At 40.1% G+C, this 26,791-nt stretch overlaps 3 protein-coding genes across 7 annotated transcripts in view; 1 reads left to right on the plus strand and 2 right to left on the minus strand.

Annotated features, from left to right (window-relative positions):
- The window catches only part of CAMKMT (calmodulin-lysine N-methyltransferase), a 213,643-nt gene extending 213,437 nt beyond the window's left edge, over positions 1-206 (minus strand). The window contains exon 1 of the mRNA XM_084201793.1: positions 1-206. Within this exon, the coding sequence (XP_084057919.1) occupies positions 1-180 (180 nt within the window). The 5' untranslated portion in view covers positions 181-206.
- On the plus strand, positions 32-20,012 carry PREPL (prolyl endopeptidase like). Of its 5 annotated transcripts, none has more exons than XM_084201788.1 (15): positions 32-124; positions 1,136-1,348; positions 3,965-4,165; positions 4,677-4,743; positions 5,407-5,610; positions 7,659-7,782; positions 10,063-10,279; positions 10,852-11,037; positions 12,484-12,687; positions 13,425-13,600; positions 15,000-15,216; positions 15,405-15,554; positions 16,499-16,625; positions 17,540-17,595; positions 18,412-20,012. In XM_084201788.1, exons 1-15 carry the CDS (start codon positions 98-100, stop codon positions 18,490-18,492), a joined length of 2,250 nt encoding a protein of 749 aa, XP_084057914.1. In that variant the 5' UTR covers positions 32-97; the 3' UTR covers positions 18,493-20,012. The 5 variants fall into 5 exon arrangements, with proteins under 5 accessions (XP_084057914.1, XP_084057911.1, XP_084057910.1 ...); XM_084201785.1 differs by having other exon boundaries at positions 3,968-4,165; positions 17,513-17,595; XM_084201784.1 differs by having other exon boundaries at positions 17,513-17,595; positions 18,412-20,011.
- Positions 20,012-26,791, minus strand: part of SLC3A1 (solute carrier family 3 member 1) — a 12,270-nt gene continuing 5,490 nt past the window's right edge. Inside the window, exons 5-10 of the mRNA XM_084201790.1 lie at positions 26,515-26,634; positions 25,677-25,801; positions 24,318-24,516; positions 23,436-23,582; positions 21,279-21,395; positions 20,012-20,456 (exon numbers count right to left, since the gene is read on the minus strand). Coding sequence (XP_084057916.1) covers positions 20,016-20,456; positions 21,279-21,395; positions 23,436-23,582; positions 24,318-24,516; positions 25,677-25,801; positions 26,515-26,634 — 1,149 coding nt within the window. The 3' untranslated portion in view covers positions 20,012-20,015. The remainder of the gene's footprint in view (positions 20,457-21,278; positions 21,396-23,435; positions 23,583-24,317; positions 24,517-25,676; positions 25,802-26,514; positions 26,635-26,791) is intronic.

Consider the following 26,791-nt stretch of genomic DNA (forward strand, 5'->3'; position numbering starts at 1 on the left):
CTGTCCGAGCAGCCGCCAGCGGGCTCGGGCCGCCGCCGCGCCGCTCGCCCCGCACCTGCCCGCGGCGGGGCGGCGCGGGGAGCCCGCAGCCTCGGCCATGAGGCGGCGGAAGCGCCGGGAGCTGGTGCGGCGGGAGGGAGGGAGCGCTGTCTTGGGCGGCGGGGACGCGCCGCTGAGCATCCAGCGGCTGCGGGACCGGCCGGGCTAGGGATGGAGCGGGAGGAGGGGCGCGGCCATCTTTGCTAAGGGCAGCGCCGAGCGACTCTCGGCGGCCGAGGAAGCGCGGCGCTCTTCAGGCCCGGCACGGCGTGGGTGCGCCTCAAGACAAGTCGCCCGTGGCCACCGCGCCCAGGGACGGGGCTGGGTGTGGCACGGCGGCCACCCGGGAAAGCCGCTCTAGGGAGCGTGCCCGCCCCCCTGTCGGTCCTTGTCCCGGCGCTGACATCAGCGGCGCTTGGCCGCCACGGCTGCTGAAGCGCCCTGCCGCCATCTTAGTCACGGGCAGCGCCCCCGGGAGCGCTGCCGCCCGGCCGGCGTCCGATCCCAGACAGCCCCGGCCCAGCGGGAGCGGGAGCGGCAGGAGCGGCGGCGGCGCCACGGCGAGTCCTTGCGGGGGCTGCGGGCGGACGGGCAGCGCCGGCAGGGAGCGGGGCCGCGCCGGGCCCGGCCGGACATGTGGGACCCGTCCCCTGCAGCGCTCCTGAGAACGGGGCTGGGCTGCTGCTGCCCAGGGAGCCTCGGGAGAGAGCGTGGGTTTGGTGTTAGATGATGGGGAACGGAGGGGGGACGACTTCTCCAAACTTTCCCAGTGTTCTGTCCAGCGTTTGGGCGTGCGCGATTGCAGCTCTCCTTCCCCTTAGTTTCCCTGGAGTTAAACTTTAGGCCGTCCGGAATGTTCCGGTTAAAATGTGGGTGCCAGTTGTTAACGACAGACAGAGTTTTACTTATTCTCATTTGATTTACCTAGTGAATCAATCACCTTTCTTTGAAAGAGGAAGTTTACGCTATGTCTATTTCCTCTGTATGTATGTATATTTACGCCTGCAGTTTACATTATGTATATTTCACACGCACAGTGTAAGTGATCAGCAGTTCGGGATTTTCAGAAATTTCACGACTTTTTCACGAAATGAAGGTTAGGATGTGCTGCACTGGACTGCGGAATCTTCTCCAAAGGATGAGCTTCAGTGCCAAGTACTACTCTAAGCATAGCCCTCCTCAAACAGTGTGTGCTTTCAGTAAAACTGGACCGAAAAAGTGCCACATCCTGGGCTGCTCAAAAAGTACGTGCACCCACAGGACTGCACCACCTGAAAGCATCCTGCCGTGCAGATTCTTTTCCTGCAAGGTATGCTGTTAAATATAGACCTAATACCAACAACCACCTTGGCACATCTGTTAAGGGATCCAGTCATACTTTTCACATGTTGAAGAAATATTTATTTCCCAGAGGATTTTAGGCAGAGGAATAAAGTCCAGGATATCAGTTACATTCAAGGACATGTACCATTGTTCAGCTTTCCTATGCTGTTTTGACATAAAGGTGCATTTTGGTTGATTTTCCTGCTATTGTAATTTTGAAAAAATTGGTATCTTCCAGACTTAGGTAGAGTGCCAGGAGAAAACTGCAGGGAGAGATCAGCTAGTGTAGAGACAAAGTGTCCAAACTGATTATACCAGATTGTGACCTGTCTCAAAAAACACTTGGACTTTTCTGTGTTGACCAGTAAGGTCATGGTTTCCATCATATTGAAGTATAACATGATGCTCACATGTTCTAAACTATATTTTAAAAGGCATTTGGATTGAGTTCTGTCAATAATTATTGTGTAATTGGATGGCAGTATATCATGCACAGAGTCAGAATAATTTTAGGTCTTCTGTTTCAGTGTCTCTAATACAGATTTTGCTAGAGGTATTATAAAAGTTTACTGCAGTATGACAACCTAGAAACTTATTTATATGCATAAGTATTGTTTAAACAAAGATGTTTGTTTTGGTTTATTTGATCCTTAAACATGTTTTCAGATGGGTGTGTGTGGTTGTCCTAAAATTGCTTCAAATTGACAGTGTTTCTTCAGAGGTGACACAAAGGTCATCTTGTTGTAACTCTTATTTATCACCATGAAGTAAAGAGTTCCCGAGTCTGTGTTTCCAGTGTAAGCAAATGTTTCAAGGAGAACACAGGAGGTCTGGAGGGACAAGAATGTGTGTCCAGTTTACTCAGTGGAACTTCACTAACACAATTGTTACAGTGGCTCTGTGTCACTGGTCCCAGGATGCAAACATGGCTTTCACCTGGAAGGAGGCTGTGCCTGTTTGCTTTGGAGCAAATGTTTGCACATCAATTGTCACTGAGATCCTCTGCTATCCTGGAAATCTCAGTTTCAAGATTGCTGGATTTTCCCCAGGCAGGGAGGTATACTGTACCTCTTAATACATCCCAACACTGTGACTACCAGCTGTATATAATATTTCCAAATGAATACAATGGGAATTGCTGAAAACAAAGGGAGGGCAATCATCAAAAGATTCATAAAGTGTGGAACTTGTCAAAATAAGTTGTGGATGCTAAAATTTTACATAGCTGTAAGGGGAGACATCTGAGATAGAGATGTCATATGTGAGAGAGACTTTAAATATCCAAAAACTATGTTCAGGTTAGGAAATTCCTGAGCTAAAATTGCTTAAGGCTGGGGAAGATCATCTGTCTTGTCCCATTCATATGCTTTCCTAAGTATCCATTTATGGCCACTGTGAGGTTTTATCTGGTTGCATCGTGTTTGGGGCATAGTGTTGTATTACAACAGCTTTTCCAGTGACTGGGGTGGGGTGGTACACTTTGGATGTCCAGCACTTTGTTTCGCTTGACCAATCACTCACTTGCTCTAGAGCTTCTCTAAGAGCCTTCAGAACTTCTTTGCCTTGTGCCAGGTGACAGGGAGGATTGGTCTGAATCAGTGACAGACGCTCTCAGCTCTCAGCAATGATGTGCTTTATGTTCATAGGGCGTTTGGTAACTGGAGCAGATGGTTTCACTTTCAGAGTCTGCTTGAAACATTCACATTTTGGTTCTTAGGTGTTTCTGAAGACAAACTAGGAACAAACCAACATTCCTTAATGGAAAGTAGGGACAGGATATGAAGCACAGGCTGCTTTTTAAGCTTAGACAAATTCAAATCATACCTTGAATGTTATAAAATGCTACTTTGTGTCATCTGTGCAGTATTAGGTAGTGTAATATAAGTTGTGAAGTTGATCAACTGAGATTTCACAGCATGGAAGAGGAAGTAGCATTGTTCTAGCAGTTTTAACACACTTTTAACATTTATTACAATAGAAGACAGCTTTGTTGGCAGTGAGGTAGCAGTAATCCCACATTTCATGGAAAACCAGATCCTTAAACTTATTCCTGATAAAATTGTTGTGGAACCCATATCAGTTCGCTTCATTCTGCACCTTATGAACATTTATATTAACACTTCTGAGGAGGTGGAGCAAGAACCTGAATGAGCTGCTGGGACTCCAAGGTACAGGGACAGAGGTGTGGGCACTGTTGTTTAGGAAAGGAAATGAGAAATTACATTCTAAAGACAGGACATTATGAAAGAAAGCTGTGAAGAAGGAAAAATAGTAGAATTCCATAAAAAGTAAAACCTAGTTCCAGAACAGGAACAAATATATTTACTTATAGTCAATTAAGAGGATATATTAATAGTACCCTAAATTTTGAAGAGAAGACCTCAATGTGTCAAGTAAAGCAGATTCAACAGTGCCTCCCAAAAGATCAGAAAGAGTTAAAATAAAACACATACCAACTACTGTTGGGGTTTTTTTACTGTCATATACTTTTGTCATAACACAAAAGTGATTTTGGGCCTGTGGCTCAGGGATATCACCTCAGTGTGTTCAGATTGGTGTGCAGTGTGCTGGCTTGTAGCCATTGTTGTCTTTCCTTATTTAGCAGGAAGGAACAAAAATCCCTTCCAAAAGGAAGCAAAATACATCCATAGTAACTTCAGACCTTTTGCACAAGAACCTTCTGAAATCAGAGCAAAAAAACTGGAATAAGATTTCACCAACATACAGAGCTATGACAAAGAGGATCAAAGAAAAACTGAAAGAATTGCACAACATGTATACACTTAATTCAAGAAGCCCAAGGGTAAGTGGAAAACAATGCAAACATTTCCCATCACTGACTACAAATAAAAGACAGTGAAGCTGTTCTTGCTATAAAATGCTGTTTACTCTTTTTTTACAGTAAAAATTTTGAATATTTTAATAATTGTGCATAGTAACAGTTTGTGTTTAGAACAGCTTATGCTTGTTATGACAGTGAATTTACCTTAATTTCTCCATAGGCAAAAGCAAGTAAAGATAAAATAATCACCTGACTTTTACATAAAGAATACACAACAAGTTGCAAGAGCAGTTGCAGGTGATCTGAGCCTTCTGTGAAATTTAGAGCAGGTAGAGGTAGCTTAAGTACCCTAACTGAAAAAACCCTAACCTTTCTGCTGTGCCATTCCTTCTTCAGTAGGGAATATATGTTCTGCCATTTGTTACATTTGTTACAATTTGTTACACTTCTGCTGTACAGAAAAATGACTGTATATAGGGATTCAAAGGAAATAGTATGCTGGTCTTGAAATATTTTTGTTTGTATTTAACAGATGAGGTTTGGAGACAATGTGTACTTTGAAGAGAATGGCTGCATATTTCTTGCAAAAGCAGATGATGGTAAGGGATTTCTCTTCCTAATATGGTAGGATTCTTTAAAAAGGTATACATGTATCACTTAGTGTTCTTTTCTTGCATTAATGCTTAACTTGTCTGTTTGTTAACTAAAAATACTTCTATACAATTCTGTACTAGAGTAATAATTTTAGAATCCTGCATCTGAAAAGGTGAGGTAAAGAGAGTTAGAGAATTGTATATATTGTTACTAAGGCAAGTTGCTGGTAAGAGGTAAGACATTTCTTTGCAGGGTCCTAACTTACCATTTTGAAGAAAGGAAAAGAACATCCATGCTTTTTTATTTCTGGGCCGGGGGGGGTGGAGGAGGTATGTGGAAGAATTTTTAATTTTATTTATTAAAAACAACCGCGCTTTAGCTATCTATTAAAATTCAATATGTTTAGTAGAAGCCAAGATCTACACTTTTGAAATATTTTTAATAATAACTACAGGATTTTTTTCCTTGGAACTGTAATTTTTTGTTTATTTTTACAAAGTGCATTTGCAAATACCTTGCAAGACAGGTATTTTTTGTTGATAAATTCCAGAAGAATGTTTGTGAATATTGGAGACAGCTTTTTTAAATACAGACATTAAAAATCATCATTCATTTTGATATTGTTTTAATTACTGGATTTTTTGCTATCTCTTTTTCCTATGTAATAGGTGAAGGAAATGCGAAGATTTTATTCAGTGTTGAAGATCTTGGCTTTTCTGATGCCTTTATTCAACGTATCAGAATTTCACCAGATCAGAGATACGTGGCCATCAGCTTAAAAAGTGAAAATTCTGAAGAGACAACCTGCATTATTATGAAACTTGGTAATCTTCCTGTAGTGGAAAAAGTAATTCCAAGTGTATTTAGCTTTGGTAAGTCATTTATAAATATCCTGTGGATCACACAAGCTTTCAACACAACATCTTTTTTTTAGTTTAAAGATAATTATTTTTTTTAAATGAAGGCAACATTTAATCTTTATAAATGTTGAATTTTTTCTTATGGTTTCTTTAATGCTGCACGATTACAGGCTATCTGATATGGATGAAAGGGACTGCTTCCTGAATACAAGTTGTCCTTCATTGCATAAGCATTTATACACATTACAACAGTCATCATTTTTTCCACTGAATCCAATATGCTGTATTCAAAATATAGTGATGTGACATATTTGTCATATAAAGATCTTTTTGAGGGGTGCTCTACTTGGTAAAGCCTTGAAGCTACAACTGAAGTCACTGGTAGCTGTAGACAGTTAGCTTTGTTTGAAAAGTGTGGAAGTACTACCTACTAGTGAGTATTGGCTGGAATTTCAACTGGAATCCACAATGTGGGTCACACTTCAGAGCCCAGTGAAGTCAGCCAGGCCTTGAATCAATTCTTTCAGAATAGATTACAGAGCTTTACATAGCTGTTAAAAGAAGCAGAGGTAAGTGAACAGACAAGTGAATGGAAAAACATTCTTTTTTTATAGTCTGTTAAAGAATATAGCAAAAAGAGTATAATAGTATGTATACAATGTTCCACATCTTGTACTTTGGATTATATTGCTAGATGTCATCACGTATATCTAGTGCAGTAAGCAATTTGCCTGGGCAGAGAAAAAAAATAAAACTCTATGTAAAACTTCCTTAAAAAAATGAGGAGTAGCAAGAATTTAGTGTTGTGTTACCACACTGAAGATTATAATACCTGTTGAAAAATAAACATGCAAATTTGCCAATGACATTTTACAACATACTTTATTTGAACATCTATCTAGGTTGATCCAGAAGAATCAGTATAGTTAAGAGACCAACACCCTGTTGCCTAGATAGGTGTGACAGATAATGAGTACAAAAGATGACTATCAGAATAGTAAATTCTGTAAAAGGTAAAGGTAAGGCAAGGTGTGTAAAAGTAACCTCTAAAGGTAAGTCAGGTGTTAGGGAGGTACAGCAGTAGTGCAATGAAGCACAGAAGTGCCTCAATCATGAGCACAAGAATTAGGTCTTAAAACCCCTTGCAAAGTTTATGGGCTTGTATTGAGTGATATAAAATAGCAGGGAGACAGACAAAAGCTCCTGAAAATTTACACCTTGATTTTTCTATAGGCTAGGCCATAGAAAAGTCTATATTTGCCCTCCAAAGGCTTATCTTCGTAGTGAATCCTCAGCCACCTGTGCACTTTGGAGCCACATTGCTGTTCAGAAAGCAAAGTGTTTGTGTTATTTTGGTGTTATGAATTCCTCGGGTTTTGTACTGAAAATCAGAATTTATGCATAAGACACATACAGCAGCTTTTAAAAGCACGTGTTAAACATCATTCTGTTGGCTGTAGGAGCAGCAGAGATGGCAGGAATGTGGCTGGATCAGTCAGAATAACTTTGGAATAACAAGGTTCCTGTATTTATACCTTTCTATGTTGGTGAACACATACACAAGCATAGAAAACTGGAGAATTTTTATCTCAGCAGTACCCATGGGGCACATGTATCATTTCTTTTCTCTAAATGGCTTGTGTGCAGTCACATGCAGCAGTGCAGAGCTTATTATGTCCTTATTATCTTGCTGACTCCATGTAAACCTCTTTTTCTCTGCTGTTTTAAACAGACACATCTCCTATTTTGCTGTTACCTCCAGAACTCACAGGTGGTCAACAGCTTCCTATTACTGGGCCCTGCAACACTGACCTCTGCTTTTTTTTCCTTTTTTTTCCAATGCATTATGAGATTCTTGTTCTGTGGTATTCAGAAAAAATATGGAAAAACCTTTTGGCTCTTACCTCAGTCCCCACAGGATGCAGAAGTGCTGTCCTCAGTTCCATGCCACCTGCAACCCACCTTTTTCAGCACTGGGTCCAATGTCCATTGGAGTCCCCTATTCTTTCGGTAATATAATCTCCTCTCTGAATTTGATATGCATTTGTCTTTTTTTCCAGAATGGGCTGCAAATGATGTTCTCTATTACACAGCTCAGAAGAACCTTAAATGCCAGAATGTATTCATGACCACTTTCACTTACCAGGAACATACTAAGTTAGTTTATACAGAACAAGATGCAAGGTAATACATACCTAAAATATAACAAGTCCTTTACATATTTGAGAGTGTTTTATATGTAAAACACAACTGGTTTCCATATCATACTTCAAAGTGTTCCATATCATATTTGAAATAGTAAAATGCATTTTTGTGTTCTGCGGTCAGTAGTGCCTTATACAGGCTGAGAATGTGCTCTGTTCTCCTTTTGATATGTGATCAACAAAGATTTAACTTTCCTCTCTTACCTCATGAGTTCAGCTGAGTTTATAAATGTCAAGGTCACTCTCAGGTCAGGGTGTCCTTTAATGAATGTGTGACAGTTTCATACACGGTAAATCAGACCGTGGATTTCATTTTGTTTTCTCTGCTATTGATGTCTGATACATCTTTAAAAAAAATACATAAGTTCAGGCTAATCCTTGCTCTGGGTAATGGATGAGCAAAATCATTACAACATTCCAAGAGACAGAACCATTGTTGACTGAATACCCTCTCAATAACCTTTCTTAAAGCAGTGGTTTAGGAAGACAAGAAGGCTCTCTGCTAAACTGAGTACAGATCTAGCTTTTCAGCATTGTAGCACATGGTATATTTATAAAGCATTGCATAAATATTTGTGATTATTCCTAATTCAAGTTACATATTCAGTAAAGAAATGCCAATTATACTTTCATCGGGGAAAAAAAAAAAGAAAACAAACAAAAAAATCTGCAATGGAGATGGAATAAATAAGATCTTTTTTTTGCAGCTGCATTTGATGCATCATTTTGGAAAATCAAGTTGCACTGACCTGGCACTTCCCCACAGGGAAACTGTTGGCATAATTCTGAAGGTCACAGTCATTACAGTAGATCTACTAGAAACTTACTCTAAAGGTTCATGTGCTATTGCAGCTCATAGCTGAACTCCTTCATCGGAGATGGCAAGACATTCTTTTGTATTGCCATTGAGCAGTTCTGTTCTGCATATCACCAGCTCTTCTAGTCGCAATCAAATCTTTTTTTAGAAGCTGAAAATTTCTTTACTTTTTTTTTAAAAGCTGCAAAGATAAAAATATTGTAATATCAAGGTCATAATCCTTGGGGAGAAGTGTAATATGCATTTCAGCTCAACCCTTTTAGAGGCAGGATCAATAGAGCTGAATTCTTGGAATCTCTACTGAATGCAGTGCCACATTCTTGCCAAATTCATGGGTATTAGACAGGCAGGAGGCTGATTTTTCTTGCAGACTTTAGCTCTCCCCCTCTGTGCCTGTCCTAAAGATGTCAGGAGGGTGCAATTAGAAAAAACAATAGTACCAAAAAATGTTGAGATCCTCCACCTGCAAATAATTAAAGGCACTGAAAATATTATCTAAAGTATCCTTTTCTTCACCAGTCAAATACTCTGAATCCGAGAGAGATCATCATTGCAGTCATGTGTATGATCTGTGTGATGCAGATTATGGTACTCAACTTACGCTTTCTTGATGGAATCTGGATCTTTCTGTTGGACAGTTTTGGATCCAATCTTAAGGGTTCAAAATGGCAAAGAGACGGTTCTGATCCAAGATGTGACATTCCAGTTAATTCAGATGACTCACTGAAATTTGAATCTGAATTTCAGCCTGAACTTTTCTACTATTAGCATCCTGAGAGTGATTATCATTCTGCTTTCTGTTTCTAGATTTTAGATGGCTTTAAATCCAGTATGTAGTTCCTACTTTCTTAGTTCAAATTCTTCCAGTTTCCAGTTTATCACTCCAACACTGTCCATCTTGCCTCATATAAGCATCTGTGCTTTTTTTCTTTTTAAGTAGTACTTTTTGTCTTATTTGCTTCAGACAGTTAGGTCAGTAGCCCATAGACATTTTATCAATTTATTTTTTTAATAGCTCTTACTTTTGTTATCGCTGTTCCCACATGATGTAATTTCTTATTTTAACTATCCATTACTACTTTTTTTATTTTAAATAGGGTTACAAGCTCAATAAAAAGTTCTACATTGTGCCCAAATTTTAAAGCCTGAATGCATAAACAAGATTCCAGTCTAGCTCAATGGATTTAGTTGGGCAACAACTAAATTGCTTTCCTTGCAGATTTCAGGTTTCACATACAAGATTGAAGGGTTTTAAATACCAGAGTAGATACAGCAGAAGTGGGTCTGGGAGCCAAGTAGCCTGAAATTTCTCCAGTCTGCTTACAGAAATGTTGTTTCTTACCTTGCAGAGCGAAGCCCATGACTCTGAAGCAACTGATGTATTTTAAAATAGTGATAAAATTTAAGTTTTTCTTTTCTTTTTTTTTTCATTATTCCCCACAGATTCTTTGTAGACCTTTATTGCACAAAAGACAGGCGTTTTCTCACTATCAACAGCAACAGCAAGACAACCTCAGAAGTTTGGCTGGTTGACTGCAGACATCCCTTTGAGTCTCCTGCTCTTGTACAAGCACGAACCACGGGGCTCATTTACCACATTGAGCACAGGAAGGACCAGTTGTACATTCTTACTACACATGGACAACCTGCAGAATATAAGGCAATTTTGACTGATAATTACATTCATAGGATTAATTTAGATGCCTATTGCAGGTCATATAGAAATAGTAAGGTTGGCTTTTAATTCTGTTCATCACAGCTTACTGAAATAAATTAAGAGAGAGAGCTGCATGGATTAAAAAGACTGATAGTGCTGCATGGAGTCTCACCTGTAGGAGGCCAGTTTGATCCTAACTCCTTTGACAGCATCAAGAAATTACTATGTTTCTTTTCCACTGTATCAAAACTTAAGTTGCTCATCTCAGTTTGTGTGATCAAACCCACCTACAAGTGTGCTGGCCGTACTGAGAGCACTTACTGTATTACAGTCCTCTCTAGAGTACTCTTTGTGACTTTGTCTTCTCCAAATGTTACTGCATTGTTCTTCCATTTTGTCTAAGTAAAGGGAGTTTAAAAATCTCCAGTTTTAGACAGGCAAACACCCCAAATACAAATACGTACTTTTTTTCAAGAAAAATGTATGAGATCACCTATAAGTCTGTACCTCTCATTTGTAACTCTTAGTACATTTTAGTAATACAAGGTTGTTTGTTGTTTTGTTTTTTTTTATAGTTGATGAAGGCACCAGTAGCTTCCAGTGGCAAGGAGAACTGGCAGTTAGTTTATGCACTGGAAAGGAAAACCAAGCTAGTAGACTTTGAGATGTTCAGTGATGACTGTATTATGTTCCTGAAGAACGCTGGTCATCTTTACTTAAATGTGATTTCTTTTGTTTCACACTCAGTTCAGTCGATAAAGGTATGTTTTAGCTTGGTTTAAGCAGCATAATATTTTTGCAGCTTTTTTTTTGGCATAACATAATGAAAGCAAAGATAAATTCCAAAAGCAAAACATGGTTTAGAAACTATTAATACTGGCAATTTCATCATTATGACTAATTGTATTACCTGTGGCTGTTCTTCAGGATTTGATGTGGTGGCTTATTGCAGCGTTTAGAAAGTTAAAGAGCAGCTATCCTGTGAGCCAGTTTTTTCTTCAACGGATTATAGTCAAGCTCTTCACAATACAGCTGATTTCTAATGTAAAACAGAACTTAGTTCTCTAAATGATCTACTTAGTTTTACTGAGCCTTTTTTTGCCCACACTCATTGGTATAAGCAAGACCCCTCCCACAGGAAAAAGAAATCAGAAATCACACTTGTTCAGAAAACAAGTATGGACACTGTCTCATAATAAATGAGAAGAGTTGATATTGCAGTACAGTTGCTGCAAAGGATTTGCTTCCATTCTCTAGTTATTAAATACCTGTGGATTAAAAACAAAGTGACTTAAGCCAAGTCCAATTTCTGAAGAACATTCAGGTGAAATATTTAATTGATTTATTTTCCTGAAAAATAACAGTCTGAACAACTCACAAGTTTACTGCAACAAGCTGCCAATGCTGCACTCTATAAAACTGCTACGGAAAAAGGTTTTTGACAAAGTACACTGTATGGTCTCCAAAATCTTCAATTTTTTAAAAATGGCCGTAGTTTATTTATTCAGAAAGGGCCTGCAGTTACTCAGAAGAACTTGGACTTCTGCTGCCTTTTCAGAAGCCTCTAGCAACCTAACCCAAGTAAGTAATGGTCTGGCAGAGGGTTTGGCTATGTCCCTGCTGCTCTCAAAGAATGAATCTTGATTTCTTTCATTCTTAGCAGAGTTAAAAACCTTAAATATAATAACAGTAAGTATCTGAGGGTGAATGTGCCAGGAAAAGGTTTTGTTCTTCACAATGGCTGGCACTAGGAACAAAGTTAAGAGGCAGGGGTTTTCAGTGGCTTAGCATTACTGAGCTAACTCACAGTAAAAGCATAATAGCTGACATGGACTTGGCTGTATAACGTGTTTAAGTAGAACTGGAAATGCAAGGAAAAATAAGATCTAAAAAATAAAACTGATGCAGAATAATTTCAAATGTTTTATTTTAAAAAGTCTGCACTAATACCCATTTTAAAGTGAATTTGAATTTATTTTTTTGTTTTTAATTCATTGTCCAACTTTATCCAACGGTTTCAGGGGAAAAGTTCACCAGTCTTTCACTTCTTGACTGTTTTGTTCCTGGTTTTAAATGAAATACAGATTGTGTTACATACAAACTAAGATAATTAGTTAATATCCAAAGTCTTTTACCCTAAAGGACATATTAAGCAAAATTTACAGAAGCAGTGTAAGGGTCTCACTTGAAATGCCATGTTTTCTCAGCTACCTACGTGGGCCTGTGAATTTGAATTGGAATCTCATCCTGAACATACCACCAGCACCTGCTATTTTCAGCTCTCCTCCCCAGTACACCCCCCTAAGCGTTTTGCATATTCATTTAAAGAAAATAATCTCATTGAGCAAGCTGTGCAAGAGGTACCAATTATTATGAATTGTCACACTACACGTTTACTAGCTAAAAGCAAGGTAAGATTTTTCAGTCTTTTTCCCATTCCTTTTATTCTTTCCTTCCTCCCCACCCATTTAAAGAAAGTGCATTTGGCAGGGAACAGAGATTAAAAAATGTAAAGAGCAGTTGGTGCTATAGTTATTAAACAGTGGGTGTTTTCTTCAGTGCTACAGAGAAGAACAAGAAAGAGTCGTGATTTTTTTTTTCCATTAACCTGGGTATTCCACAGGAGATAACAGCACACGATGAGTCAAGAAGCTTAGTATAAGGGAGAATTGCTAGTTGATGTAATGGTATTGTACTCCACATGATAAATGAAAAAGGTGCCAGCTGTTGAAAAGAACACCCCACAACCAGCTGCACAGTGCAGATCAAGAAAGGAAAGTTTTAACAGCCTGAGTTTAAAAATTTGGAGATGTTAATAAAGAGTTTGTACTGTGGTAAGTGGTAAACTCAATTGTTAATAACATATATTCTTGGTGTTAAAGGGGGAAGGAAGACTTGGGTGCTTTGGTAGTTTAAAAACTCCTCAGGTGTTGCACTTAAATGAATTTATACTCTGCATCTGTAAGCCCACACAGCAGAGGTTCGGTCTCAGGCTTTATTTTTCAAGAGTGCTTTGTACACTCTAAGTGAAAAAAAATTACTGTAATCAAAAAACACATTTTAAAATAAATAATTGAAGTTTTCATTGCCATGTGTCATTGAGATTTCTGCAATGTCCCTTATTGTAAAACTACTCCTTCTTTTCCAGGATGAAACTTTGGTGCCAATTACAGTTTTTCATAATAAGAATTCTAAAGAACTACACAGGAGACCACTTCTAGTTCATGTATATGGAGCTTATGGCATAGATTTGAACATGAGCTTTAAAGAAGAGAAGCTGATGTTAATTGAAGAGGGTTGGATATTAGCATATTGCCATGTTAGGTAAGTCAAATATAAAATGGAAATAAGATTTTATTTTACAGGATACACAGGTACTTGTTCATGTACAACTGAAGATGCACCAAAATAATTTTTTTGTGTGTGTACCTGTGCCTAATTATTCATATCTTCTGAGATTTTTTTATCTAGGTAGTTTTTAAATTTACCTCAGGGAATAAAACCACAAAAGCACACTACATTTTAGGTTTCTTAAATCTGCATGATGGCTGCATGTAACTTTTAATCTTTTCAATTCTCATTACTTTTCGTCTCATCTTTGCTCAAGAAAAAATTTGGTGAGATGCTCAAATTGCCATGACATGTTATCTCCCTCTCCTTCTGAGAGCATTGTGTGCTAATGCTCAGTCTGTGTCTTCTGAAAGCCATTTATATTCCACAGCAACAACTTAGCAGTTAACCTGCAGCCCTTATTCTTTTATTGGCTAAATCATCTGTTTCCAGTTTAGCTACAAATCTACCAGCTTTATAAAACTGCAATGTACAACAGGCTTCAAATTTTTCTCAGTAGCTAAGGAAGATAACAAAAGAATCACTTTAGGGAGGGGAGGGAAGGGGAGGAATGAGTAATTGTTGGCAATACCAGTCCCAAAACAAATTCAGCAAATATATTCAGTCTGCTGTACTCAGTGGCAAGCATTGTGCTGTTCTTCCTCACACCCTACTAAGAATCTTAAGATGCAGGTCAGTCCTACTTGAAGATGGATTTGTCATCCAAATATGGCAAAATAATCAAATAATCCATTTGAAACTGGAAACCAGAAGAGGAAGCATCAGGTGGCTTAGAACCAAAATTATGGTTGCATAGAAAGAAGTAAAAATTATTTTAATAATTCTGTACTACAAAATTTAACATTTCAAGTAGCATTTGAAATTCACAAATTAGGGGGGAAAAAACGCAAACCCAACTTTTTAACAGTCTCAGAATTTAAGCTAAGCAGAAGACAAATCCTGAGAGTCTGGTGTGGAGCTCAGAAATACTATTCTACTGTTTTTAATAAGTAATAATGTTAGTAATGGAAGTATTGGAAATGTTTTCAATATTTTGATAGTTTCCTGTATAAAAAGATAATATCTGATTTTGTATTGCCTACAATGAAAATGTCATTTCCTAAAGTGTGGCTTTTCCTGTGGATTCCAGGACACAAGCACATGTGCTCTTCTACAGTTAGTATTTTCACCAATCATCATGAATGGATTTATTTTGCCTTCATGTTTTCTCTTTTAGCCATAAAGAAGGATAAAGGGAAAAGTAGAGAAGAGTTAATTGGCAAAGCAAACTATGATGTGCCACTCTGTGGCCACTGCTGTTCTTTGGTTATCTGAAGCTATGCCATGTAATGTCTTCTGAAGAGACTCCAACTTGAATTGTATTAAATTTTAGGGGTGGAGGAGAGCAGGGCCTTCTCTGGCACAGAGATGGATGTCAGCATAATAAACTCAAAGGTCTCCATGACCTCAGGGCTTGCATCAAGCTGCTGCACCAACTGGGATTTTCTCAGCCCAAGCACACAGCACTGGCAGCTGCCAGTGCTGGGGGAGTTCTCGCAGGAGCCCTGTGCAACACTGACCCAGCCCTGATCAGAGCCATGGTTTTACAGGTGAGCTGCTGCAGACCTTGTACAGATAATAACATTATACTGTGTCATTTGTGTTATTGTACCACTTTCAGAATTGGAAACATTCCAGTTCAAAGCTCACTCTCCTCATTTGTTTGAGAATACCTTGACTCAGATATTCAAGGTCCTCTGTCCTATTTGCCAACTTATTTTTTTTAATGACTTCTAAGGCTCCTTTCGTAGATGTTCTAAATACAATGATGAAAACTCATCTTCCACTGACAATTGAGGAACAAGAAGAATGGGGAAATCCATTAGAAGATGAAAAATGTATGAAGTATATCAAAAGCTATTGCCCATACCAGAATATTAAGCCACAGGTAAAACTATGCTTTCTGTGCAGATACTTCAGGCATAAAGTGTAATGGTTTATAAGAAAACCAGAAGTAGATCACTGAAATTTCTAAAAAACCTCCAATATAAATTATTTCAGTAATAATCTTAGCAATAGTTGGAGTCACAAGTGACTACTGAAAATAACCCAATACCTTCTCCTAAAGGATAGGAATTTTTAAACTTGTTTTTGTTTTAGGACTTTAAGGAAGTAATAGATTATTGTATAGCAAATCTCAACATGTAAAATGCCTTCTTTTGTGGGGGAGTTTTGACATTCTACTGTGTTTTGCTGTCTTTTTTGCAGACACAGGAGGAAGGAAGTTTCCACTGGAGGTATTTTCCATTGGTGGAAAGTACCTCCACCTGAGGTATTTTCCAGGGGAAGTGGAGGTATTTTCCACTGATTTAATACCTTTCCAAAGATATTAAAACAAACTGAAAGGGAAGAGGAGCTATTGCTTTAATATTGTCATCTCAAGGGAAATCTCTCTTTATATGACAGTGTGTTAGCTGTGTTGCACAGCTTCATTAAGTAAAATTCTTACTATTTAAAAACCAACTTCTCTGCAGAAAGATTGCAAAAATAAACTTCAACTATTGTTCTAAGGTAAACTATTCCATGATTATTACTCCCTTTTTTCTTTTTTTGCAATCATCAGCAAGCAGACAGGCATCAGGCCTTTACCAGTGGGAAGAGGATGTTTTTGTGACCTTTTGCAAGTAGATTGTGCCCAACTGTGAAGTCATTTTTCAGACCAAAATACTTTTTGCAGTTAGAGTGATAAAACTCTCAGAAAACACTAAGTAATTATGTAATAGATGAGTTCTTAAATAAACCCTAACAAGTCGTATCGTAAGAGAAAAATGTCTTACTCTATGAGGAAGATCAATTATCAAGTGTTTAACTGGCTTTGGTTTTTAATCTCAGTGCTATCCATCAGTTTTTATCACGGCCTATGAAAATGATGAACGAGTACCGCTAACAGGAATTTTACAGTATGTTCAGAAACTCAGGAAGGCTGCACTAGATCATGCCAGCAGAACAAGTAAGAAAGGTAAGAATATCACAGATAAATGGAGTTAACTGAACCAAAATCTTAAAAATCATGTAAATTAAAGACCACCGAGATTGACTCCTCCTTAAGTGAATTTAAACACAACCCCAAAACCAGCTCCACAGCAGACTCAGAACACTCTCTGAAATGCAAAACCAAACACTGGAAGCCTGTGAGGGGGCTCACTCTTTCCTAGACCTCCACATAGGGCAGTTGTTGGACAGGGCAAGGTGAACCCACACTGTCACTCCAGCTGCTGACAGGGCCAGGCTGCAGTTCTCAACAACCCTTGGAGAAAAATCTTATTTTTGCTGCTGTACAAAAACCTATTTTTCTCACTTTGCTAAAGCTGCAGGTCCTTAGTCCAAGCTAGAGTGACAAAAAGGCCAAGGCACAGGTGCTTTTATACCTGAAACTTAACCCTAGCTTTGGGAGTCTCCAGCAAAAGATACATTCAAACTTGACAATTTTCTTGTAACATCCAGTCTGGGGAGAGGCTTTTACCATCATTACCAGAAAAGATCTTGAATAACCTTTTCTACATTTCATGATGCCCTGTCTCTGAGCAGCACAACTGCAGTGGTTGAGAAATTGCAGCCAGTGCTGCGGTTGCGCTCTTTGTGCGGGGAAAAAAAGAGCATATCTTTCCAAAAAGACTCAGAGACGACAAACACACTAAATAGATGAATATTTTCCAAATATGCAGTTATTAGAAATACAAATAATCCATTCAGAAAGCCCCTCTGCAGTTCTCTTTTTCTTAAGGAATAATAGAAATTCTGTCAGGACAAGAAGGCAGAATTAGCTATCCTTAACAAATTCACATACCCGCTTAATTTTTTCCTTGTTCATTCAATGTAAAGTGATCACCAGCCTAATTGTTCCAGGAAATTGGATTCCTAATATCATCCTAGATGTCCAGGCAAATGGCAGTCATTGTGATTCATCCTGGGAGCACTCACTGAATGAGGTATGGTCCCTTTACTGCACAGCTCCATAACATGTTGCAGGGATGTGTCCCCCCTTAAGGAATATTTCAGCCTCAGTAGTCGGGCAGTCATTGAATGTATGTTTAAACTATAAAGAAAAATTGCTAGAGCAACTGCTGATTTTACATATATATATATATATAATTTTTAAACTCAGCAATCTTTATGTATAATTATATCTATTTTTATACATATATATACTTGTACAGATATAAAAGAGAGTGACAGAGTCAGATTATTGAAATAGCCTTAAAATAGTGTTCAATTCCCACTGTAATGTGCTAGGAGCTTTGAATGAAAGGTTCCAACTTGTGCAAAACATCATTCCAGCAGGAAGAGTCTTGCTCTGTAGAGTATTAAGTGCTTAAAACTGTCATACTATTTACTCCTATCTTCCTCATTTTGTTAAACATACATGATGGGTTGGATCTTTACATTTTGAAATGCATGATCTGTGCTATCAAAGCTATTACAGTTAGCTTTCAAGAATTTGCACTTTTTACAAGCACGCTTGTTAAAAGCAAAATTCTGCCAAGACCTAACATATTTTTACTGATGTCTCAGTTGGATATAAATTTTATTACTGTTAATTTTAACAAATTCTAGAAAATGTTCATTTGGTGGGGGTGGCAGCTATTCCCAAGATGAATTCTTTCAGGAAAAGCTCCCAATCTTAGGACAAGGTATTTCTAAGCATTAGTATAGGAAAGGAAGATTACTAGAATAGCTGCACAAGAGCCTGAACATTTATAGTGCAAAGAACTTTACTTTGTAATAAAATATTTTCATTATTTTAGGTTGCAAGACACCTTGCTTTTCTGAACAGAGAACTTGAGGAAGTGTCCCATCTCCAACATCACAGCAAATCCTGCAAATAACTCCTAAACACACTGACCACCTGAAAACCTTTGTCAGATTTGGATTTGTGTGGAAAGCAAACACCTTCTCCAGAGGATCTCTCCTCTCAGATCCCTGCTTTATGGGCACAAGCACACAAAGCTGGGTGTGGCACTGCCTTACAAAAATACAGACCAAGAACCGGATTTCTGCCCCGCCAGGCTCCAGGCTGTGCAGAAGCAGCTGCCAGCAGAACTGAGTTTGTCCAGCAGCTCTGTTCACGTGAGCCAGCAGAGCAGCGCTACACGAGCGGAGCTGGAGCACACAGAGCCCCACAGGAGAGCCACAGGCACTTGGCACAGGCAGCCTTCCTGTCCAAGGCATCTCCTTACACAAGGCAGCAGAACTCCTCCAAAGCATCTGACATTCAAGTCTCACTACTTCCAGAACAAATTCCCATAGGCAGGTGATGGGGATTGCTGCCCTCTCTATCTGCACAGCAGCCACGGTGTACTGGTCATGTGTTGGGGCTTACCAAACTGCAAAGAAAAGCACTCACAAGAACAGGAATTTTAGCAGAACTTTGATCTGAATACATGAAAAATCTTTTACCTTACCTTGCATGGTAATCTTAAGAAGGAGGTGCCAAATCCCCCGGGAGGACAAGATCAGTGTGTCAGAAGATGCCAGAGTATCTCCAGAGGGTAAACCAAAAAGAATGCCCCCATTAAAGCAGCCTGATTCAAAGCTTAGAGCTGCCCTCTGAGCAAGGCACAAATCTGCTGTGCCTTGCTTGTTAAAAGAGATGTGTGGTGCACACCTAGGGCCACATCAACCGCTGCAGGTGCAAGTCAGAGCATGTGTACAAGTGTGACATTCAGTCAGGTTGGTTCAGCTGCTTCCTCTGGACCAAAGGAGGAACCTCAGCCTTAGGGCAGGAAAAGAAATCAGAGAATGCAAACATATTCTAACTCAGCAGGGAAGGGGAGAAGCAACTGGAAATGCAGGTATGAGTGTGGAATTAGATATAAGCTACATTTTGTTCTTTTTCTTACTAACTTTGAGGATAATCAGAGTCATTAGATTTGAGAGAAGAGGTGAAACATCACAACACTATACACTAGTCCTGCTTGCGTTCACCTGCTTTAGCCAATATAGGGCCACCCCTTTGGAATAATTTTTACAAATCTGGAGACTTCTAGAAAGTTACAGTGAACTGCCACAGGCTTGGGACTCCACAGGAGCACTTACAGACCAGCAACCTCCAGGGTCAGCACCCAGAAAGCAACTGTTCTCTCTCCTCCCAAAAATACGTGCTTAACAGGACAGTTTTTGGAATAGGTCTACTTTCCTTCTCCACACATCCTAAGGGGGAGTTTATACCATTCTTCTTCCTTTTCATCACAAATACAGATACAAGACAATTATGTATCTGATTTTTCAGGACATTTATTTAATATACAAATAATGTTTTAAAGCCAAAGAAAACAGCGTATTTTTAGCATTTCACTGAAGCTAATATCTTCTAAATCAGCATGAAAGCATGGGTATTCTACTTCTCTACTTAACAGTTCATGTAGAGTAAATTGAGGGCCTTGGAATAACAAGCTTTTTCTGCCACAAAACACTTCCCTTGAAAAGCTTCCATAGTATGAACAGGCTTTGCTGTTGTATATTCAAGGACCAGGCCTTCTCCCATTTCTGTTTTAATTAGTTTGGTATTGACCACTTTACCAGCATTGCTAAAATGAGTACTGAGTCTTATTACAGCTTCAGAGGGAAGGTTAGGAACTATGGCCTGCAGATCTGTTGTTGACTCCTGGCCAAAGTTGAGCACCATCATGAAGACTCTGTCTAGCCCATCCAGCTCCCTCACGTACACAAACACGTTACTGTCATTCCAGACATGGCACATCCACCCTCGATTCATGGGGAGCTCGTCCTTCCGCAGCAAAGTCAGCGCTCTGTACAAAGCCAGGGTTGAGTTGGACCAGGTACTCTGGACCTGCAAGAGTCAGCACCAGCAGGGTCAGTTCTTGGCTCTGCAAGGAGGAAATACAGCTCCCTTCTCACACCCACCTGGGCTGCTGAGAATGCGCCTATCCGAATTCCGTGCTGACAATTATCCCTCCTCAAATCTGCCTGCAAATTTCACTGAAAATCTGCTTTTTCTCCTGCACTGCCTTGGCACATGTGGAGTGGCAGACACAGAGTTTATTAAGCATAACATTTCCCCAGCACTAAAGCAATTGCTTCCTCCCCCAGCTTCTTTTCAGTACTGTTGATTCAGGAGAAAGCCACAGCCATTCAAAGCTTGACATTGAATCTTTTTCATTGAGTCCAGTCTACTGCAGTCACTGGGTTTATTTCATGCTTTATATTTCTGCTATCTTCGATATTTTTTCTGCCTTCAATTTTTGGCAGCACTTTAGGTCAGCAAAATCTGTTTGATTCGCTGCTCTACTTATGTTAGAGTTGGTCTATGTCAAGTTCTTGTTACAAAACCACTGCTTTCTATAGCAGTAGAAATGGGGGGAAAGAGACCAGTTTTGAATTTAATATCAAAAGGATTAAAACAATGTTAAAGAGCCAAATTGCAACATCAACATCATAATTGTAGTTAGTCTGCTTAAAGGAATATAGATGAAGTAGGCTCCTTGTTGTACAAGGATTTCCTTTTCTAATAAAACTTGTGAGGATTCAGTGCCTTTTTTTCCCCTTGAGTTTATTCCTACTACCAATGCTCACTACTAAAAGGAAGCCAGAGCAAAATAGATCCATTAAAATATTTTGAGACCATTATTTTGTTACACATATAGATACCTACTTCCACGTTTACACTTTGGTAGTCAGAGTTAACAGGTAACCAGCTGCTGTTGCCTTCAGTAAAACCAGCATTAACTTTTCCATCCCACTGCATGGGGGATTTCTCTGGGAGGGTTGCCTAGAAAATAGAAGTGGCAATTAGCTTATTAAGAATTATTCTTTGGATAGCATGTTCTCACCTCTCCTAAATTTATCTCCCTTCCAGTATTGCTTTCTTTGGTTTAAGTTAAAAATAAAGAGGATGTTATTGTGGTCCAAACCTAAGGAGAAAATGAGAACATAGACAGTCTCTGAAATGGAGGGGAGGGGATCATCTCAGATTCAGCATTGCTGGGTAAAACGTGGAATTCCCAAATGACTCTTACTAGAGTTGTCATCCTTTGCAACAGATGGTTGGATAAAAGTTTACTGATGACAGCCAAGATATTCTGATAAATATCTAGACATGCAGAGAGTGAATATGTGAGGTAATGAGTCCTTAGAAGAGATGCCATTAAAATAACAGTAAACAACAAGTAATTGCTGTTCAGTGTCTGTTATTTTCTAAGTATTGCATTTTTCACCCCAGAACTCTTTAAGCTTACATTTGCAAGGGGTACAATTTTGACAGGACTGTTTGTGTTAGAAAGGTAAAATTATTATTTCCAAGTGCAAAACTATTGAAAACTGGCTTTTAGCTGATTAAAAAGTGTCGATGTAAAAAAAGTCTGAAGTTCTCATTTTGAAGAATTCAGAAAAATTCTGAAAAAGCTTCCTATTGTTACTGAAGAGCTGCCAAAAGATCTGACACTTAAATTTAATGATATAAGAGGGCATAAAATATTTTGCACATACTTTGAGTGTTTGTTTTCCATGAAAACTGTTTTTCATATAAAGGACACTTTTCAATACAATCTGTCAGAGCAGCAGCCTAACAAAAGAAATTGTCACTTTGCTTTGTGACATTATAAATAATGGGTTTCTCCTTTTTAGCATATTCTGAAAAGCAGGGGAAAAAAAATCCTAAGTTTTCAACACTGGTAACACTGCCTCTCATCTTTACCTCTTTCAGTGTCTCCTGAAGTGTTTGAAATGCTGGGACTAAAGCCTAAATAATCCTGAGCAAATACTCTCCATTTTCCTAAGACACCCATTAATCAGGGAGCCTTCCTCTCCAGCCTGACTGAAGGGTGGGTTTGCATTTGTTCCAAAGCCCTGATCCACAGGGTAGCCACTAAAAGAGAGTGAACCCTGAGGAGCTCAGGGTGAGCCACTTTTCTTAAGAGAATCACTCTGTCAGCAGTAATCAGCAGCAGCAAGAAAATGCAGGAGATAGTTCGACCTAGGGTTTTCTCAGAGGAAATGAGATTTCCTTTTAAATCAGAGAATCATTTCCCCATATCTGAATCAGACAAATCTGGAGATGATCCTGTGCTTTAAGTACCTCTTTCCCTTTGAGACAAAGCTAGCCAATACCATTTCTAACATTGCCAGCAGCTGCCTCATTCCCTAACAGAGGCTTTCCACAGGAAAAGCAGCATCTGCCATAGGACCATGTTCTTATGGTGCTCAAATACAGTCAGGAGAGGCAGAGATGAGCTGTTTCCTTTTGGGACAGACAATGCATGATGACCAAAAGTTACATCTACTTGCCACCACGTCAGCCTCCCCTTTGTGCAGATCCCTTTTTCTGAGCTTGGGCACACTAATGACAGCCATGGCTTGGACAGAATCAGAAGCGTGATTTCCTTTAAATAACAGCCAGGAAACGATGGACTCTGGCATCATGAGGAGGGCACTTCCACGGGAGGAAGGAGACAGCTCAGTTATCTTCCCTCATGTGTCTGCAGCACACCTCTCCTAACCCCTGGCCAGGCCCAGTGCTGGCACTTGCTGTCCCTTCTGCTGAAGCACCACTGCTGGGAACCATGAAAGACTGATCCAGAGAAAGAAGAAATCAGCATCCATAACTGAAGTCTACCAGTTCAGACACACATCAAGGCCTTGGTTCTGGTCTCTGGCCTGGCCATTTCCACAAGCTGTACAGAGGTTTGTCATGAGCAACAAAGAAAACCATTTAAGCAGTGAGAAGGACTGTGTTTGGTTAGCAAAACAAAAGGTGTGGCTTTGAATGTTCAGTTACTTGGAACTAAACAGAGTTTACATGCTCTTCACTTACATTTTCTGATGCAATGTTCTCCATGCCTATTTCTTCACCATAGTAAGTGACAGGAGTGCCAGGGAGGGTTAAAAGCAGCATGTTCATGACATTGATGTACTCCTTCCCAATCCGAGTTGAAATCCGAGCGGCATTAGGGCTTCCAACCTGAAGAAAACATCATTCTGTTAAACACACATCATAAAATTTCATGCATATATGAATTTGATTAACTAATTTAACAAGGTAGTAAATGTTTTGGGTTTTTTTTCTTTCCTTTCCAGGGCTGTGAGGGCCATTATCTTTACTTGATACCATGACAAACTTCTGTCCCAAAAAATTTAATACACAGAAGTCCTGCCAGCAGCACATGAGGCAGAAGTGAGGAAGAGATGACAACAACTCTCCCTGCTTACAGTTCTCTGCTATTTTCTCTGCTGTGTGAGGACTGCTCTGCTTGCTTTGAAAAGATCCTTTGCACATTCCAGACATGCTTCCTAGGAAAAAGAGGAGCAATGTTTTAAGTTAACTGCTCTCCACTGCCTGCTCTTCTCTGCCCTGGCCCTGGGCGGGTTCCAGAATCCATTGCAGTGAGTCAGTTTACGGTCAAAGATAATTACCCCAATTCCATTCTCACTGGTGATTTAGCCATTGGAGACACTGAGGGAGAGGCATGATCATAAATTCCCTTCCATCATCCTTGCAAGGGGAGTGGAGTGGAACTGGTACTGCAGGGCAGGAGAGCCGGACAGTGGCAAGGACTGCAACTACAGCAGCTGAGAGTTTTCACAAGCTCAGCCACGGGCCCAGGCAGCTGCTGATCCCACTGAAATCAGAGGGTGTGTGGTTTCTGTCACCTACAGGAATAAGCCCTTCCTATGAGAGTTGGTCTAGAACTCTTACTGCCCAGTTTGGCCATTTTCCTGCAGGCATGTTTTTCATCCACGAGTTGACAGCTTCAAAAATACTGTTGCCCGATAGATTTTTCATGTTAATTAGATTGAAATTGAAGGGAAAATCTGCTTCTTGGATAAAAGATGTTCCATAATACATCATTGTTGCTTCAATATCTTCCTTTTCATCATCATCAGAACCCATAAATCTACAAAGAAGCACACAAAAAGCCTTTTTGGATCATTTTTGGTTACACAGAACAGAATAAAGCTAGAAATGATTGGACACAGAGCATTAAGAATTATGGTCACTTCCCCCTCCCCATCAAAAAAAGATTAATACGGAGAAATGGTAAGGCAGACAAGGAATCAAAGAGCAGTACTTCTTGGAAATTGCTGGAGAAAAATCTACAGGAGTCAACACAAGGCTAAAGTAACTAACTGAGGTTTTATCTTTCTGAATCCATGTCCACACACTCCATTCCAGCAATTTCCATGCTTTCCTACACAGAAGAGGACCTGGGGGGTCCCTCAAGCTGACCAAGAGCCATCAGTGTGCCACTCCAGGCAGCTCATGGCATCCTGAGCTGCATTAGGAGCGCTGCCAGAGGTGAGGGCAGTAATCCTTCCCTTGGTCTGCCACTAGGGCCATTCGGGACTGAAACATCTCTCCCGGGAGGAAAGGCTGTGAGGTGGGGCTGTTTAGCCTGGGGAAGGGAAGCCTCAGGGGGATCTCATCCATGTACTGAAGGGAGGCTGCAAAGGTGACAGAGCCAGGCTCTTTTCAGGGGTGCCCAGGGCCAGGGGCAATGGCCACAAACTGAAACACAGGACAGGTGTTTCCCTATGAAAATCAGGAAACTCCCACCAGTCAGGGTGACTGAGCCCTGGCACTGGTTTTTCAGGGAGGTTGTAGTCTCCATTACTGAAAATGTTCAAAAGCCATCTGGACAAGTTCTTGGGCAACTGGCTCCAGGTGGCCCTAAAAAGCAGGAGGTTTGGACCAGAGAACTTCAGAAGGTCCTTTCCAAATTCAACCTTTCTGTGATTTTAACACACCCTGTGTGTCTCACTTGAACTGCACTATTAAAACTAAAGAATAAATCACTCACAGGGTTGATAAATTAGCACCTCTGTGATTAGAATGTTCTCCTTTTCTGCTCTACCTTTATACAGTCCACAGATGGAGCAGAGCTAACAGGGCCAATTCCTTTCTGCATACACTGGGGAAGAGACAGTACAGCCTCTGCACTGCTTTCTGCACTGGAGAATTTGCATTTCTGTGGCATATTATGCTAGTAAAAAACCATTTTCTTGCTAGTAAGAGGGAGAGAAATATTAGAAAAGACTGGCCAGCTGTGCTGGTTACCTGTATCTGCCAGGCTCCCTGCTGAACTCATTCATGGTGTGACGGAAGCTGCGGATGATGTCATGCAAACCAACTTGTGTGGTGGTGTAGTCATGGTGGAGCTGGGAATAGGCTGTGATATTCTCCTTAAAGCAGGGCACAGCACTCCACATTAGTTCACCAATGTTCTAGGTTTCAGAATTCTCCAAATTCTCCCCATTCTTTCCTGAGACAGTGTACCGGTTCATGAATTTTTACTGAAATGAGTTCAGCATGCTAACAGTAACAGCACAGAGCTGAACTGCACTTGAGGAGCTCTGGAGCAGCAGGGGACTGATAAATCTGGATCCCATCCTTCAGCAGGGAAAGCCCACCCACAGCATGAACCAAGAGAGCCCATGTGGAGCAGCGAGCACAGCAGGTGCTGTGGCCTCAGACCAGGCTGGAAAGATGGACAGTGCCTTGATACAGTAACAACACCAACACCACCTTGGAGCTGGCCAGCTCTCTGTGACCCCCAGCTCCACAGGAGAACAGACTCCTGGTGCTGGCACTACCTGGCAACAACACCAAGTTCACTATCAGAGCAAAAGCAAGGAACATAAACAACAGTGAATGGATCTGATCACCTCTCATTGTGACACATGGCCTATCCCAGTGGTTTTTAGTTATGCTCCAGTTCTTACTGGGGCTTCTTGGTGGTGAGTGCTCTTTGTGCAGAGAGTCCAGGACCCACCCGCCTTCCAAGGCTTACCTAATATTCCTACAGGCACAATTAAGACCCAAAAGAGCCAAAGCAGGCACTCTTGTCTCCACAGGAAAAGCAGGAAAGAAAGCAAAGACAGAACATAAACATTACTGCATTCTGAGACTTGTTCACTGGAGGCTCATCCCGGAGATGTGTTGCTTCTAAGAGAAATTTAACAGTGCCAAAACTAAATCCATCAACTCCTTTGCCGAGCCAAAATTTGATAATATCCTAGATGAAAGCAAAAAACAAAAATTGAAAAGTCTGAGTGAGCCCACTCTATTTAAAATAGTATACTCTTAAAAAGAAAACTGAGCTTGTAAGGAGGTGTTAATACATACCAATTCATTTTTTGATTTGTACTTTGAATTTTTCTAGAAGCTAAAGT

This window comes from Fringilla coelebs, assembly GCF_963513975.1.
Source record: "Fringilla coelebs genome assembly, chromosome: 3".
Classification (NCBI taxonomy): Eukaryota; Metazoa; Chordata; class Aves; order Passeriformes; family Fringillidae; genus Fringilla; species Fringilla coelebs.

Excerpts from the sequence above, each read along its gene's own strand:
- PREPL (XM_084201784.1), top strand. The coding sequence starts at position 98 with ATGAGGCGGCGGAAGCGCCGGGAGCTG. Across the intron at positions 10,280-10,851 it reads GACAACCTGCAGAATATAAG|TTGATGAAGGCACCAGTAGC; the intron begins GCAATTTTGACT and ends TTTTTTTTATAG. Across the intron at positions 13,601-14,999 it reads TTAGCATATTGCCATGTTAG|GGGTGGAGGAGAGCAGGGCC; the intron begins GTAAGTCAAATA and ends ATTAAATTTTAG.